Here is a 15675-nt window from a genome sequence, read left to right on the forward strand (position 1 = left end):
TATTTTCACACCAGGCAAATGCTGGGACTGTACCTTAATTAAGGCCACGGCCGCTTCCTTCGCACTCCTAGCCCTTTCCTGTCCTATCTTCGCCATAAGACCTATCTGTGTCGGTGCAACGCAAAAAAAAAAAAAAAGTTCAAGTAATTCTACTTACGCACACACAACTCCCCCCCACATATACTCTAGTTAAGCTGACTCAGTCATATCCACGTACAGTTTCAGACACTCTGGATCACATAAACATTCACCCATTATCCCACGTGTACTGAACGTTCACACAAATATAAATTACGTTATGTATAGAAGGTTTCCCTAGATATACATTCTTTTTACCCCCGCGCCTACAAGGTAAACTTTGGTTGTTAGATCGTGAAATATAGGTTTAGAGATTCATCATGGCGGCCTCACAATGTACTGAACAGGCTTGCCAATGTTGGCGCATTATACACAGCTACTGAATAATATGAAAGATGAATTACAAAAGTTAGGTTAAAGCTACAAAATGCCGTCCGGACTATATATGCCGCAGACTGGGGCTGCATTACTTACCTCAGGCTCATCCAGTTTCAAAATTCAAGACTCCCCTCCACTCATAAATGTGCTCAGGGACCCCCAAGCTTCACTCATTCTGACTTTTCTCCTCTACCCCAAGACCCTACGACCCTCTTACCACAAAGGGAAGTGACGTCCTCCCCCACCTTTCTCCCTCCCAGGCCCTTTTCTTGAGTTCTTTGAACTTTTAAATTACCTGCAGATCCTTTCCTAAGGAAATTATCTCCTTCATAAAGACCACACTGTCTCGATTAGTGAATGCCTCCACTATTGCTGTCAAGAAACAAATTTTCTTCCAGTGGCAAGAACATTTCCTAGGGAATTGAGAGCCCTGTATAGGAACGCTGAAGGCATTCATTGTCAGCGCACAGTGTTGTGTGCGCTAATTAAAGACCAGAAAGTAGACATCGCGCTCATCTGCAAAACATAGCTTAAACTCTCCCACTCCTTCACTCCTTTCACTTCCCCAACTTCAATTCCTATTGAAATAATCGTCCTAACCGAGAACACAGTGGCACCGCAGTATTCATCTGAAATACCCTCTCCCACTAATGAATCCCCACACCCACCGACCCCACCTTGCTAGAAGCCACAACTATTGAAGTAGCCACACATAAAGGACCTTTCAATCTCTCTGCTTGCTATATACATCCCAAAGCAACGTTTGACTCAGGTGATCTGGACAAAATCATCTGCAAAGGTCAGCAATGCCGCCTTGCAGGTGATTTCAGTGCCAAGATACCTTGCTGGAACAGTCTTATCTCTACTTCAAAAGGAAACCAACTCGCCAGGTACTGTGATCAGAAGCTCCTTTTAACTCATGGACCAGACAGGCATACAGAACTTACTACCCTCACAACCCGAATCATTGACCTGACATACTGGACATTGCCATTTCACTAAATGTACGTCATCATCTAAAACTTACCACCATCGACACCCTTGATTCAGACCACCTACCAGTCCTCATCACTGTCACTTCCAGCCCCTTAGCACTTCCCATTCCCATTCCTATTCATCTCCGCAAAATCAACTGGCAATCCTTTAGAGACCACGTCAATTCCCATATCAACAGCAATCCCAGTGCTAAGGGTCTCAATGACATTGACACTCTAGCAACTCATTTCGGATGCTCAATTTTCTGCCGCGGGACCGTCAATGATGCTGTCCAGAATGGACACACTGCTCAGCGAGATCTTGGATCAGGTAAAGATCAAGAATAGAACCCATAAGCTCTGGCAATTAACCAGTGACCTCCCATCTTAAAAGTGTTTGGAACAGGCAGAAGAGAAACCTTAATATAACGACATTTTTAACCATTTAAATAAACTCAGGGCCCTGACCTTAGGCTTTGTTATTTATAGCTGATGATGTTCGCAAAGATGAACGAAACATGTCCTATTAACCAATGTACCTCATGAATATTTTATAATTGAGTGCATTATCTTTGTATTGAATAGGTGGTTATAAAATTAAAAAACTGGCCAGTTTGCCTCACGCAGCTAACGTCAGCGGACACTCCCTTTCTATCACAGCAGATTTAAAAATTTAAAGTTCATGCTTTCAACATTATCCACGCGTCACATACGAACATATTTTAGTGCCTACAATATTATCTGTCTCAACCCAACACAATTCACTAGAGGCAATAACAAGTGGCCTACCTTGTCCTATTCACGCTGTTACCGCTAGCAAATATTTTCACCGGTCTAATGGATTTCAAACTTCAAGTTTATACCCAACAACTCTACAATTAATCCACGCTTCAAACATCGAAGTCTTTTTAATGTCTACTATTACATCTTTTCTAATTTAATGACCCTTATGATTGTTTTTACTTTTCAGATTATCAATATTCATTGTACTTTATGAAAAATTCTTGATGCTAATCGTTATACTATGTTATAGTCTAATTTTAATACTATACAACTACTTTTATCACAATTTTACCATTCTTTTAATATAACGACATTTTTAACCATTTAAATAAACTCAGGGCGCTGACCTTAGGCTTTGTTATTTATAGCTGATGATGTTCGCAAAGACAAACGAAACTTGTCCTATTAACCAATGTACCTCATGAATATTTTATAAATAATTGAGTGCATTATCTTTGTATTGAATAGGTGGTTATAAAATAAAAAGTTTTTAACTTTAATACATTATCTTCAATACGGTCTAATTATGAGATTGATCACATGTAGTAAAGCCACTAGCAAAAAAAAAAAAAAATCATTAATGATTTTCTGAATTTAATGTTAGGTATGATATAGTCTATTATAGATGTGGTTGTCCTACCCTCTCACGTGTAGTCATGAGTAGTCTTATGATTGAAGAATGAAAGGGCAATTGCTAATTCCATTGTTACACAAAAGTCTCAGTAAATGCTTCTAGTTCCTATTAGCATACTTATCTTCCCCACATGGTGAATACACTGGGATGGTTTTTGTCCTAATTCCTGCAACTTCTAAATCTGTCTACATCCTTTGTTCATTTACATGCCTAACATAAACTATGTTGTGTACTATATACTGCTTTCCTGACGAATAATCCCTCCCCACACTCTGCCCTTCCCCTTTTAACACCTGTTAAGAACTCCTTATAAAACAGTGATCAGCAACATGCTGATCACGACCTGCTGGAGATAATTTTTTTTATATATATATATTTTTTTAGAAATGATTCAAATCCACTGCACTAAATACACATGCAGATGCTAAACATTTGTTCTGCAGTTGTCTGGTTAGAAAGCCAGCAGCTAAACTATGCTAATGTGACTCCCTCATCCTTTGTAAAATGTTTCTTAAAATATGTTGTGTCTGAACCCTAAAAGTCATTGATAGTTCTTATGATAGGCTTTTGAAATTCAAGGTCCTTTACAATTAGTGTATACATTGTTAATTGTGCAGCCATAAATTCTGTGTTAGTTGTTATGTTTATTTATTAGAGATCATATTTATTATTGCTGAATACTTTTGACTATTTACTGCCTACCAGTTTAATATTGCTTGATGAGTTTCAGTATCTTGATTTAGTAATCATAACTTTCTTTTATTCTAGATGTTATCTGCAGTTTTATTCAACCCTACTCCAGAAGAACTAAATAGCAGAGATAAAAGAACAATAAGGCAGACACTTGCATAGAAAAATTTAAGGTAGATCATGCAAGGAAGCTTTCAAAATGTTACTGAAATACGAAAAAAGAAGATCAAGAATGAAATAAGGAAATTTCCAAAATATATTTATCAATATTAATATGTCTGCTAACTCTGAATTGGAATATAGTTATAAGCCCAAGAAACAGAAAAGGAAAATTAAAGAGAAATGTTTTGAGAAAGATATTGTGAGTGAGAGTGTTCATACTCATAAAGCAGATTTGAGTAATGATTTCAGTACTCCAATAGGAGTTCTTAAAGGTAAGAAACATAAAAGGGGAAAAGAAGTTGAATCACACTCTTTCCATGAAAACACTGAGGAGCAATCTGAAAGTCATTTTCTTGAGAAAGTCTCTGAAGCGGATAGTAAAGTTAAGCGACACAAAAAGAAAAGGAAGCATTCAGAAACAAAAGATGAAAGCTTTTCGAGTAATAAGACACAGATCAACAATTCATGTAGTCCAGGTTTAGAAAAATTGGTGCATAAACCAAAGAGGAATAGGAATACTATTCATTCTGAAAGCAGAAAAGATGACAGTTCTTTAAATGTTAGTGCCTCTACTTCTTTATCAGATAATGAGGTTAACAAAGTTAAGAAGTTGAAACCTGAGAAAGATCACAAATATTCTAAGAACCAAGAAATAGATAGTGTTACAAATCAGGAATATAGTGAAAACATGATGAACAACTCTGTCAAGGCAGGGGAAACCATTGAAAATATTTCACTTGATAGTCGAGTGGAATCACATAGCGACATACAGACTGCCTCGTTTAAGAGCGATAAACAAGAAGCAAATTTATCTAGTGTTACCAAGAGCATTAATAAAAATTTGGTGGAATCTTGTAAAATGGATCACAAGATCAGTATTGATGACCTATGTGAAGACGATATTGAAGAGCTAATAGATTCCTCTATGATGAATAATGAAATCTCACCTGAAATGATAATGGTTTGTATTATTTATATGCTTCTTATTAATAGAATGAAATTGGCTGATAGAGAAGAGAACTAAGGTACCTACTAAGTTTTTAGGTATTATGTTGTAGTGCAGGGCCATCCAGTCAATGTGCTCCGAGAGCGCGCCCGTCCTCGGGGAGCACTGGGCAGTCAGACTAGCGCTCGTTCCCCTACCACCACTACAGTGTGGCAGCGAGGAGACCTGGGACAGACGGACGATGTTCGGACCGCGCTGACTAGATACGTACGTACAGACGTGCGCCCGACGGTTTTTGTGGGTTTGTTGACATCATATTGATAGGGCTGTTTTGCCATCACAAATATACCACATATATAAATCGAAAGGTACTCCTATTATGGAATATGCAGGAAACAAAATCAAGTGTTAAGTAAAGAATAATGTGATTTATTCAAATCTGAAATTAGAACATATCTAAGAGAAAAATGAAACAAAATTTTGCAAATATGAACAGATAGTACAGACCTTGAGTGACTTTTGCTCAGTCGTTTTTATGAGCTTTTAGTTTTGGAGCAAACAATCTTCTCCAAATTGGGTACAATATTTCTGGATACAGCTATTCTTAAACAACTGTGAAAGTTTCTATCGCTCATCATTGCACGGTGGTTACTTTTCGTAAGCTTAAGACAGAAAAGGAACGCTCACAAATGTACGTTTAGCCGAACATTGACAAAACTTTACATGCACGTTGATACAGAAGGGGGTATTCTTCTTGCGGAAAGCCGCTGTTTAAAATTCTTCCTAACTTTGTGACATTAGAAAGCGAAGACAAACATTGCACTGCAGTTCAATCAACTCTTAATTGTGGAGCACTGTCTGCTCTGAGAGAAAATGGTCGAACAAATACATCTAACACCGCTTGGAGTTCTGATAATTCTAAAAGTCTCTTTTCAAACTCTCCTTGTAATTGGTGAATTACCTGCAAGTACTCATCAAAGTCGAAACCTTCCTTCACTGTTTCAAGCTATAGAAAATGTCCTGTGTTCCATGCACGCATCTGGTTTTTCCACAAAATCAATTTTCTTTTGAACGCTTGAATTTTTTCCACCAAATCGCGGTTATTGTGCTTTTCGTCCTGAAGCGAACTGTTCAAAGTATTCAGATGGGAACAATGTCACTTAAAAAAGCCAAGTCTGCCACCCACTTAGGATCACGCAAAAGAACTTCGGGCCGCCCTTTCATGTCACAAAAGGTATCTATTGCGTTCCACAAGCAAAAAACACGATGAAGCACCTTCGCCTTGCTCAGCCATCTTACTTCTGCGTGGTACGGGATATCCGGATACTCCACTTCGATGTCATCCAAGAACTCTTTGAATTGATGGTGCATGAGTCCATGGGAGCGAAGAAAATTTACCATTCCCACAGCTGTTCCCATTACATCTTTAAGCTTGGCGACCTTTGCACAGATTGCCTCCTACTGTATCAAGGAATGGGTCGCCGCCATTAGGGTACTACCGCTCTCAGCCATTTTAAATTTTACATAGCTGAGGAACCCCAAGTGCAGACCATGTAAAGCAGGAGCTCCATCCGTTGTTACACTCGCCAACCTCTCCCATTTTAATCCCATTGACTCAAAAACACACTCCACAGGTTGGAAAATTTCGAAACCGGTAATGGTGTCTTTGAGAGCTACCTAGTCTAGGAAATCCTGACCCGAAGATCGTCATCCACCCCTCGAATGAAAATAACGAGCTGAGCTGTGTCTGCAATGTCAGTTGATTCGTCGAGGGCGATGGAAAAGGATACAAAATTTGCTGCTTTCTCCATTAATTGCTGTTCCATGTCAACGACCATATTGTCTATTCTGCGAGCCACACTTTGAGGAGAAAGAGAGATTTTATCAAATTTCTCAACTAGCTTCACAGGACAAATACATGCCGCCGCGTCCATTAGGCACTCCTTGATTAAATTCCCTTCCATGAAGGGTTCCCCAGCTTTGGAAATTCGCAGCGAACATTTATAGCTTGCTCATAAAATGGGTCCACCAACCTCACTCTCCTCAGTCTCCTGTCCAAAAAATATACGGCAAGTGACAATTTTAGTGGTGTTCAGATAATTCAAACATTTCTTCATTCCCATTTGTAAACAATCATTTTAAAATTAATATTTAGAGAATAGTGCTGCTTGAAATTTTCTTTCAGTTCTTCCAACTTTGATTGGCGACTGGCGTCTGTCAAATCACCATAATCATCCCTGTGGTTGGCACTGTAGTGCCGTTCCAAATTGAGTTTTTTTAAACACACTACATTTCGGTGGCACACTAAACATTTGGCATGCCCTTTATAAGCTGTACAGAAAAATGAAATTTCTCATTCTGCTTTAAAGGCTGCTGCTTCACCACTCCTTTTTTTTTTCTCTTGTATGATGTTCAGTCATGACAGCTGCGTCCGGCTCCATGGCTAAATGGTTAGCGTGCTGGCCATTGGTCACAGGTGTCTCGGGTTCGATTCCCGGCAGGGTCGGGAATTTTAACCATATTTGGTTAATTTCGCTGGGAGGGGGGGTGGGTGTATATGTCATCTTTATCATTTCATCCTCATCACGACATGCAGGTCGCCTACGGGCGTCAAACCAAAAGACCTGCATCTGGCAAGCTGAACTTGTCCTCGGACACTCCCGGCACTAAAAGCCTTACGCCATTTCATTGCATTTTTATGACAGCTGCGAAACTGATTTAATTACCCTCTGTCAACAAAGCGCATTGGACTAGACTAGCGACTGATGGATCGGCTGCTCGCTCAGCCAACCAAGCTTCTCCCACCACTACCCGAAACTACCTTCCCCAGAGCGCTGTTTGGATGGCCCTGTTGTAGTGGAAGCCATTTCTGTATGCTGTAATACAAAAAAAAAAAAAAAGATGTGAGGTTCTTTAGTCTGTTGAAATATATTTTATCCTAAGTTTCTTCAACAGGCTGTCTAAATTTATTTTATCCTACATTAGTTTTCGATAGACTGAAGAACCTCACTTATAGATCAGCTCTTAAATACTCAGAATATTAATTTGTGATTATACCTAATGTTTGAATTGAGTAACATCAAATTTGTTGTTCTCTACAGGTTTGTAAATATTCCATATATTGATTCTGATTTTAAAAATATTCTCAATGTTCCTTTCCCCAATTCTTATGAAAATTCAGCATTTTTCAGATACTTAAAAAAAGTTCATATTGAACTCTACCATTTGTCACAAAACTGAATTTTATAAATGAAATCCAAATCAATCAACTTATCGTACAAAATGTTTATATACAAGGTATCAGAACAATCATTTTTCATTTGATGCTACAGATTTGCCTCGCCTAGTGGTAGGGTCCACTGTGTGGCTCTACTGTCTCCATTTCATTCAGTTGTGGGCCATGTTGGGGTGTAGATTTACTCTTTTAATGTCGTGTAGTGTATCAGCCCATTGTTGCTTAGGTTGTCCCTTGAGTCTCTTTCCAGTGACTTCTAACGGGTAGCTATTCTTTGCAATTGCACATGCTTCTGCTCACAGCTTGTGTCCAAACCATCTTAGTTCAATTTTGCATATTTTCTCCTGGATCAGTTACAGTATGTTTCTCATGTCTTGTTACAAAGGTGCTTTCAATATATCTTTTTCCCTCCCTGGATTGAGGCAATGCTGAAGGCATCTAGGAACACTGAGACAAATGACTTGGCAGAGTTGTATTTCTGAATCATTTTACTTAGAAGCTTGTTCATTGGATTTCCAATGTTCTGGCTTTATAGCATACACTTTATCTTTGATGAGGCACCAAAATAAGAAATGATTAGGCATGAGATCCATAGCCCTTGGTGATATTTTGATTATTGCTCCTTGGCCTAAAATCACTTTCACATGAAAAATTCCTCAATATACAGAAGTTCTACACAGTGGTGACACAGATTGGTAGGAACCTTTGATGTTGGAATTACGGTAACATACTTTTAATTTAAGCGTATGGGGCATTTAAACAAAATTAATATGTCCACGATTTTTAAATAAAACTGTTCTTATGAATATTTAGCTACTTAGTTCACATAAATATTTAGCCTCAGCTATGCTCTATAATACAAAATTTGTCAGTTTACTAGATTTCATTTTTCAATACCTTAAAAGGAGTTTCAAATGTTTCTTTTGCATAAATAGGCCTACAGTATATAAAACACTTGACACATTAACAAAGAAAATAATAAAAAAAAGAACTGAAGAATATAAGAATTTAAAGAAAAAGAACTGATTTTAGACTTTAATTTTTGCATTCAAATGATAGTGGAAAAACGAAAATTATCTTAATTTGCTATTATTTGTTTATCTTGATACAGCTAACAAAATACCCTATTCAAGTTCACTGATAACACTAAAACATTATCTTTTATTTGTGGTAGGGATTCAGAGATCTTCTCAGGATTTCTACCATTATAGTAGTTTCAAACATTGATGGTTTTGGTTCTTTGACTTGGCGGTCTTGAATAATTTTGTTCTTCATTACTCCAGGAATCTCCTGATTGCTAAACCTCCTCGCCTTATCTGAAACAGCAAACTGTTTTCTCCTTCAGTTTTCTGTGTCGTCTCAGATTTAAAACAAACTTTATTAACACAGTTTCCAGTTGTCTTTGGACTGATTTGTTTCAATGCCGTACTCAACATACAAGTGAAGTCAAAAAAAAAAAAAAAAGTAATTTTAGAGCTTGCCATTGTCAGTGAAGAGCAGAATTTTCCTGTTCATATAAGAAAGTGGGAAGTGACCTGTGACCACCTTGAGATTCTGGCTAAATGGAGGTATGATGTAAACATAAGAACTCAACAGGGGAGTTCTCTTAGCCTCCCTCATGTCAATTCACAAATTCCTACTTATACTTAGTGCCCATTTTAAGCTAAGCAATCCATTGAAAGGTTGGGTACCCAACCCCAGCGGGAAGCTGGTTTGGTGAATAGACAGGCGTTGTCACAGGCATTGGGCATCAGTGGAAGACACAGAAACCACCAGTGTAAGTCGCCCAGTTGTTTCTTCGAGGGAAACATGACTGAGAGGAGCCTCAAAATGTGCAAAACAATCTAAACCATCCCTTTGCATAGTTAGAAAGACAGTGTATGTATGAGGTCTCTTTCAGACAAAAAGTCTTACTATAGTTGAAAGAGCATTGAGCCTTGCATGATCTGGACATACTTGGACTCAATGAGACACATTGGAAAGATCGTGGCCACTTTGTCACTCATGTAAAGAATGCTGTATGTTTTTCCAGAAGGTAGGATCTGAGTTAGAATAATGTTGCTGTAGTGATTCCTGAAATAGCTGTTACTGTCATGGGATATGAGCCAGACTGTGATAGAATATAAATATCTCTCTCTCCAGAAATGAATGAATTCTATGAGCTGCTAGAACATGCAGTACCATCAGAAATATACCTAAAAAGAAAATATCAGCCATTCTGGTTGATTTTAATGCAAAGATAGGCAAGACTACTCAAGAGAGTCACTTGAAACATATGATTGAAAGGCATAGTTTAGGTGTGAAAAATGAGCATAGTGAGTGTTTACTGGAATTTTGTGTTAGCAATAACGTGTCTATCTGCAGTACCCTCTTGCAACATCACCCGCAGTGTCAAACACATGGATTTCACCTGGAGATAGGGTTTAAAATCAGATTGATTTAATTTTGGTGAGGCAACATTGGTGGACTTCAGTCGTAGATTGCAAGACCTATCCTGGAGCAGATTATGGCAGTGACCCTATTAGGTTATCCATGAAAATGTGGATCAAACTGAAATTGATCGAGAAGGAGAGAGTAAGACAGGTTTGCTTTACTGACAAAATCATTTTCCAAGAGTTTGGGGAAAGAATAACACCAAAACTCCAGCAAGTACAGGAGGGAGGAGCAGCCTCCCAAACATGGGACAACCTCAAAACAATCATTAATTTATCTGTCTTCATCATAATTTTCTAACTCCAGTTTTCCGGATGTGGTGTACAAGCACTCGCCATCTCTTCCTGTCTACAAACATCTTCTGTTCCAAGACATCTTCCCATTTGAGACCTCTCTCATTGTGAGCAACTGCAACATGACCTCGATACTGTTGTGAGATGGACAGCAGGCAATAGTTTGTTGATAAACAGACTTAAAAGTCAGGTTGTGTGTTTCTCAAATAGAAAGTCCTCTCAGTTTTAAATACTGCGTTGATGGGTGAAAGTTCCTTTTGGGGATCATTGTAAGTAGATAATGTTGTGAGATGGACAGCAGGCAATAGTTTGTTGATAAACGGAGTTAAAAGTCGGGTTGTGTGTTTCACAAATAGAAAAAGTCCTCTCAGTTTTAATTACTGCTTTGATGGGGTGAAAGTTCCTTTTGGGGATCATTGTAAGTATCTGGGTGTTAATATAAGGGAAGATCTTCATTGGGGTAATCACATAAATGGGATTGTAAATAACGGATACAGATCTCTGCACATGGTTATGAGGATGTTTAGGGGTTGTAGTAAGGATGTAAAGGAGAGGGCTTATAAGTCTCTGGTAAGACCCCAACTAGAGTATGGTTCCAGTGTATGGGACCGTCACCAGGATTACCTGATTCAAGAACTGGAAAAAATCCAAAGAAAAGCAGCTCGATTTGTTCTGGGTAATTTCCGACAAAAGAGTAGTGTTACAAAAATATTGCAAAGTTTGGGCTGGGAAGAATTGGGAGAAAGAAGACGAGCTGCTCGACTAAGTTGTATGTAATACCAATTTAATGGTCCGTTATTAGACATTATAAATTATCCAGCTAACTCATTCTTGGTTGCCTGCGTTTTGCCCCTATGTGCTAAGTTGGGCTCAATCAGGACAAATATTTCATATTCCCTATGGGAATCAACATCTATATCACAAGTGGTATGTTCCGAGCTGTCAGCGGAGAGATAGTGTGGAATGACTTTAGTAGACAAATAAGTTTGAGTGGCGTCTTTAAAAGTAGGAAAGATCACAATGAAGATAAAGTTGGAATTCAAGAGGACAAATTGGGGCAAATATATATTCATAGGAAGGGGAGTTAGGGATTGGAATAACTTACCAAGTGAGATGTTCAATAAATTTCCAATTTCTTTGAAATCATTTAAGAAAAGGCTAGGAAAACAACAGATAGGGAATCTGCCACCTGGGCGACTGCCCTAAATGCAGATCATTATTGATTGATTGATCTGATTTCACTGTGTCTATCTAGCATTTCTTTGGCTTTCGTCTTCATCTTTTTCCCTGGACAGTAAGGCCGAAGTATTTTCTGGCACGTGTCTCGCTCTTCATTCTCATAATGTGTCCATACCATTGAGGTCTATGCTTCTTTATTACATTGGTAATAGGGTCCTCAGTACCAGCTACCATCCTGTTTATTTCAATCCTGATTTTGTCTTTTTGAGTAGTTCGATTCATACTTCTAATGAATCTCATTTCTATTGCCTGAATTCTGCTGTTAGTCATTGTTTAGTAGAGTACATGCCTCTAAACCATATGTGAGAATCAATATGAAGTAGGTGTGGTACAGAGTTGTTTTTGCTTTTTGTGATATTTTGCAGTCTCAGAGTAGATTTCTGACTTGATTGTAAAAGTTTAATGCTTTCTGTGTCCTGCTGAGTATTTCCTGCTTGACAGTGTTGTCTTTTGGAGATTGTGCTTCTGAGGTACTTGAAGTGAGTAACTGATTCTAGTTTTGATCCTTCCTAAAAGAGGTTTGGGTTTGTTCCTTTCCCGTTGATGGTCATTACTGCAGTCTTTGTTTTGCTTATCTTCATCTCAAATTTATTCAACATATTGTTCCATTCAGTCAGTTTTTTCTGTACTTCAGCTCCTGTTTCTCCCCATAGGAGCACATTATTGGCAAATACCAGGACATTTGGTCTGCTGTCCATTTTCTTGATAAACTTTATGATCTTGTCCATTACTATTATGAGCAAGAGTGGTGTTAGGGCACTTTCTTGTTGGACACCTCTCTTTATCTAAAACCATTTTGATCTTCCATTGCCTATCTGAACACAGCTGTAGCAATTCTGGTATAGCATCTTCACTTGTCGTGAGGTACTTTGGCATCTTCAGGTCTTCCAGGCATTCCCAGATCTTGTTTTGAGGGACCACTGTCATATGCCTTTTCATTGTCCAGAAATGTAATCACAAGATTCTTTCTATGTTCCCAGTACTTTTCTGTAAGCATTCTGATGGAAAAAATGAGATCTGTAGTATTTTGATCTTTCTTGAATCCGTGTTGTTCTTCCTCAAGCGAAAGTTCTGATTTCTGTGATCTTTTCCAACAGCTTTTTTTTTTTTTTTTTTTTTTTTTTTTTGCTAGGGGTTTTACGTCACACCGACACAGATAGGTCTTATGACGACGATGGGAGAGGAAAGGCCTAGGAATCGGAAGGAAGCGGCCGTGGCCTTAATTAAGGTACAGCCCCAGCATTTGCCTGGTGTGAAAATGGGAAACCACGGAAAACCATCTTCAGGGCTGCCGATAGTGGGATTCGAACGTACTATCTCCCGGATGCAAGCTCACAGCCGCGCGCCTCTACGCGCACGGCCAACTCGCCCGGTTTTCCAACAGCTTGAAGGGTGTGTGACAACATTATACCCCTATAGTTTCCAGTGGCGGCTCGTGGCTGTAAAGTATGGTGAAGAGCTATTACCCGTTCGGTTTTGAGCGACAGATTTAGGAACTTCTTTCTTTCTTTCTTTCTTAATCTGCTTACCCTCCAGGGTTGGTTTTTCCCTCAGACTCAGCGAGGGATTCCACCTCTACCGCCTCAAGGACAGTGTCCTGGAGCTTCAGACTCTGGGTCGGGGGATACAACTGGGGAGGATGACCCGTACCTCGCCCAGGCGGCCTCACCTGCTATGCTGAACAGGGCCCTTGGTGGGGGATGGGAAGATTGGAAGGGATAGACAAGGAAGAGGAAAGGAAGCGGCCGTGGCCTTAAGTTAGGTACCATCCCGGCATTTGCCTGGAGGAGAAGTGGGAAACCACGGAAAACCACTTCCAGGATGGCTGAGGTGGGAATCGAGCCCACCTCTACTCAATTGATCTCCTGAGGCTGAGTGGACCCCGTTCCAGCCCTTGTACCACTTTTCAAATTTCGTGGCAGAGCCGGGAATCGAACCTGGGCCTCCGGGGTGGCAGCTAATCACAGTAACCACTACACCACAGAGGAGGACAAGATTTAGGAACTACGTGTTGTTTTTGGTTGTTTTGTACTCGTACCTCGTACCTGTGACTGGCGGAGGGTCCAGCACGTGACTACGATTTATTGAATTTAATGTTTCGTCATGACCACGAAAAGCTAGTTCTTGCTTACTTAAATAGAGCACTGCATCAGTTTCCAACTGAAGGAAAAGCCTATTTAAATGTACATTTTCACTGAACTGTACAATTACAATATGCAGTCTGGCATTTTCCTTCAGGACATCAGAGATCGTATTTTGGTTTGTTTCCAATGTCTTGAAATCTAGCTGCCGTATTTTATGTTCTGCAGAGTCTGAGTGCTTATGTAAAGAACGTGTTATGTTCAAAAGGGCTGAAAATCCTTCTTTATTCCAAATGTTATTTTTATTGATAAAAGGTCCGACTCGTTGGCTGAATGGTCAGCGTACTGTCCTTTGGTTCAGAGAGTCCCGGGTTCGATTCCCGGCCAGGTCGGGGATTTTAACCTTCATTGGTTAATTCCAATGGCCTGGGGGCTGGGTGTTTGTGCTGTCCCCAACATCCCTGCAACTCACACACCACACATAACACTATCCTCCACCACAATAACACGCAGTTACCTACACATGGCAGATGCCGCCCACCCTCATCGGAGGGTCTGCCTTACAAGGGCTGCACTCGGCTAGAAATAGCCACACGAAAAAAAAAAAATTGATAAAAGGCAAGCAGGCCCAACAAAACAACTTCTGTAGAGCTGGAGAGGAGCACAACCATGGAAATTCCTTAAACCACAATCGTTTGAAACTAAGATTGTAAGGTTTACCGGAATGTTTCACTTCTTTTGTAGCACAAAGTGATTCAGTAGAGCGATCAAAACGTAGAACTTAATTCTGATCTTCGTTTCTCCAATGTGAAAATGGTGTTTATAATAAAATGCACACTAATCATAAATAGGATACATATTTAAATAAAACAGCACAACACTACGAATGAACCACGATGCATAAGTACTCATACTTCACACAGGATGACGCAGGGAAGACGAAGCATTCCGCTCTTCCGACAACTTCACTAGCACATTCTGCTATGTGGAAAGTACGCGGGTGACGTCACGGTTGTCATGGCAACCGCCAAGGCCAAGCGCTAGGAGGGAGCACTTGGGAGGTAGAGGCAGCTGCAGAATATCTCGTCTTCACTCAGTCTCACACGCCGTACTGTGGCCGACAGCCGGCGCTTTCGTGAGTTTCCATGATTCTCATCAGGTGATGAGGTGCTCCGAACGCCGTACAATAAAACATTTTCTTTCCGTAAAACCAACAAATGTCATAAGAAAAATAAATTTAAGTAATTCATTATGGTAAAAATAAGTGGTGAAGTGGCACTTCACCTGAAAAGCTGCCCCTGATAGTTTCTACATTTCTCTCTGTTCCCTTTGTAAACAGTAGGATGATAATTCTTTCTCTCCAATCTACTGGGATTTTGTATTAATCCCAGATCACTGAGAGCACTCTATATAGCCAATTTAAGCATGGTATTCCAGTTTCCTTAATCATATCTTGGGTGAGGTCATCGAAGCCTGAGGACTTCCTGTTTCGCATGTTCTTTAGTGCTGTTTCAACTTCAAGTCATGTTAATGGGTGTTAGTTTTTCTGGATCTTATCTATTCTATGGTGGTGTCTCCATCTCCGTTTCATCTGTCCCTGATGATGATGATGACATAATATAATGATGATGATGATGATGATCATCCATCAACCCAGACTTGCTACCTCTTTCATTGGAAGAAATTAATGAAGTCATCCAGCTGCTCAAGTACAACAAGGCAGCTGGAGAGGACTCCATTGTGTCCAAA

At 39.6% G+C, this 15675-nt stretch overlaps 1 protein-coding gene across 4 annotated transcripts in view; it reads left to right on the forward strand.

Moving 5' to 3' along the window:
• Window positions 1-15675, forward strand: part of LOC136885273 (putative histone-lysine N-methyltransferase 1) — an 80924-nt gene that overhangs the window by 924 nt on the left and 64325 nt on the right. For 3 of the 4 annotated variants that reach the window (XR_010861522.2, XM_067157773.2, XM_067157781.2), the window contains exon 2: window positions 3616-4660. The exons of the other annotated variant lie outside the window; for it this stretch is intronic. Coding sequence is in view for 2 of the 3 variants with exons in the window: in XM_067157773.2 (XP_067013874.2) it covers window positions 3812-4660 (849 nt within the window). In the remaining variant the exon portion in view is untranslated. The remainder of the gene's footprint in view (window positions 1-3615; window positions 4661-15675) is intronic. 4 annotated transcript variants of the gene reach the window in all.

The sequence above is a fragment of the Anabrus simplex genome, chromosome 1, assembly GCF_040414725.1.
Source record: "Anabrus simplex isolate iqAnaSimp1 chromosome 1, ASM4041472v1, whole genome shotgun sequence".
NCBI lineage: Eukaryota > Metazoa > Arthropoda > Insecta > Orthoptera > Tettigoniidae > Anabrus > Anabrus simplex.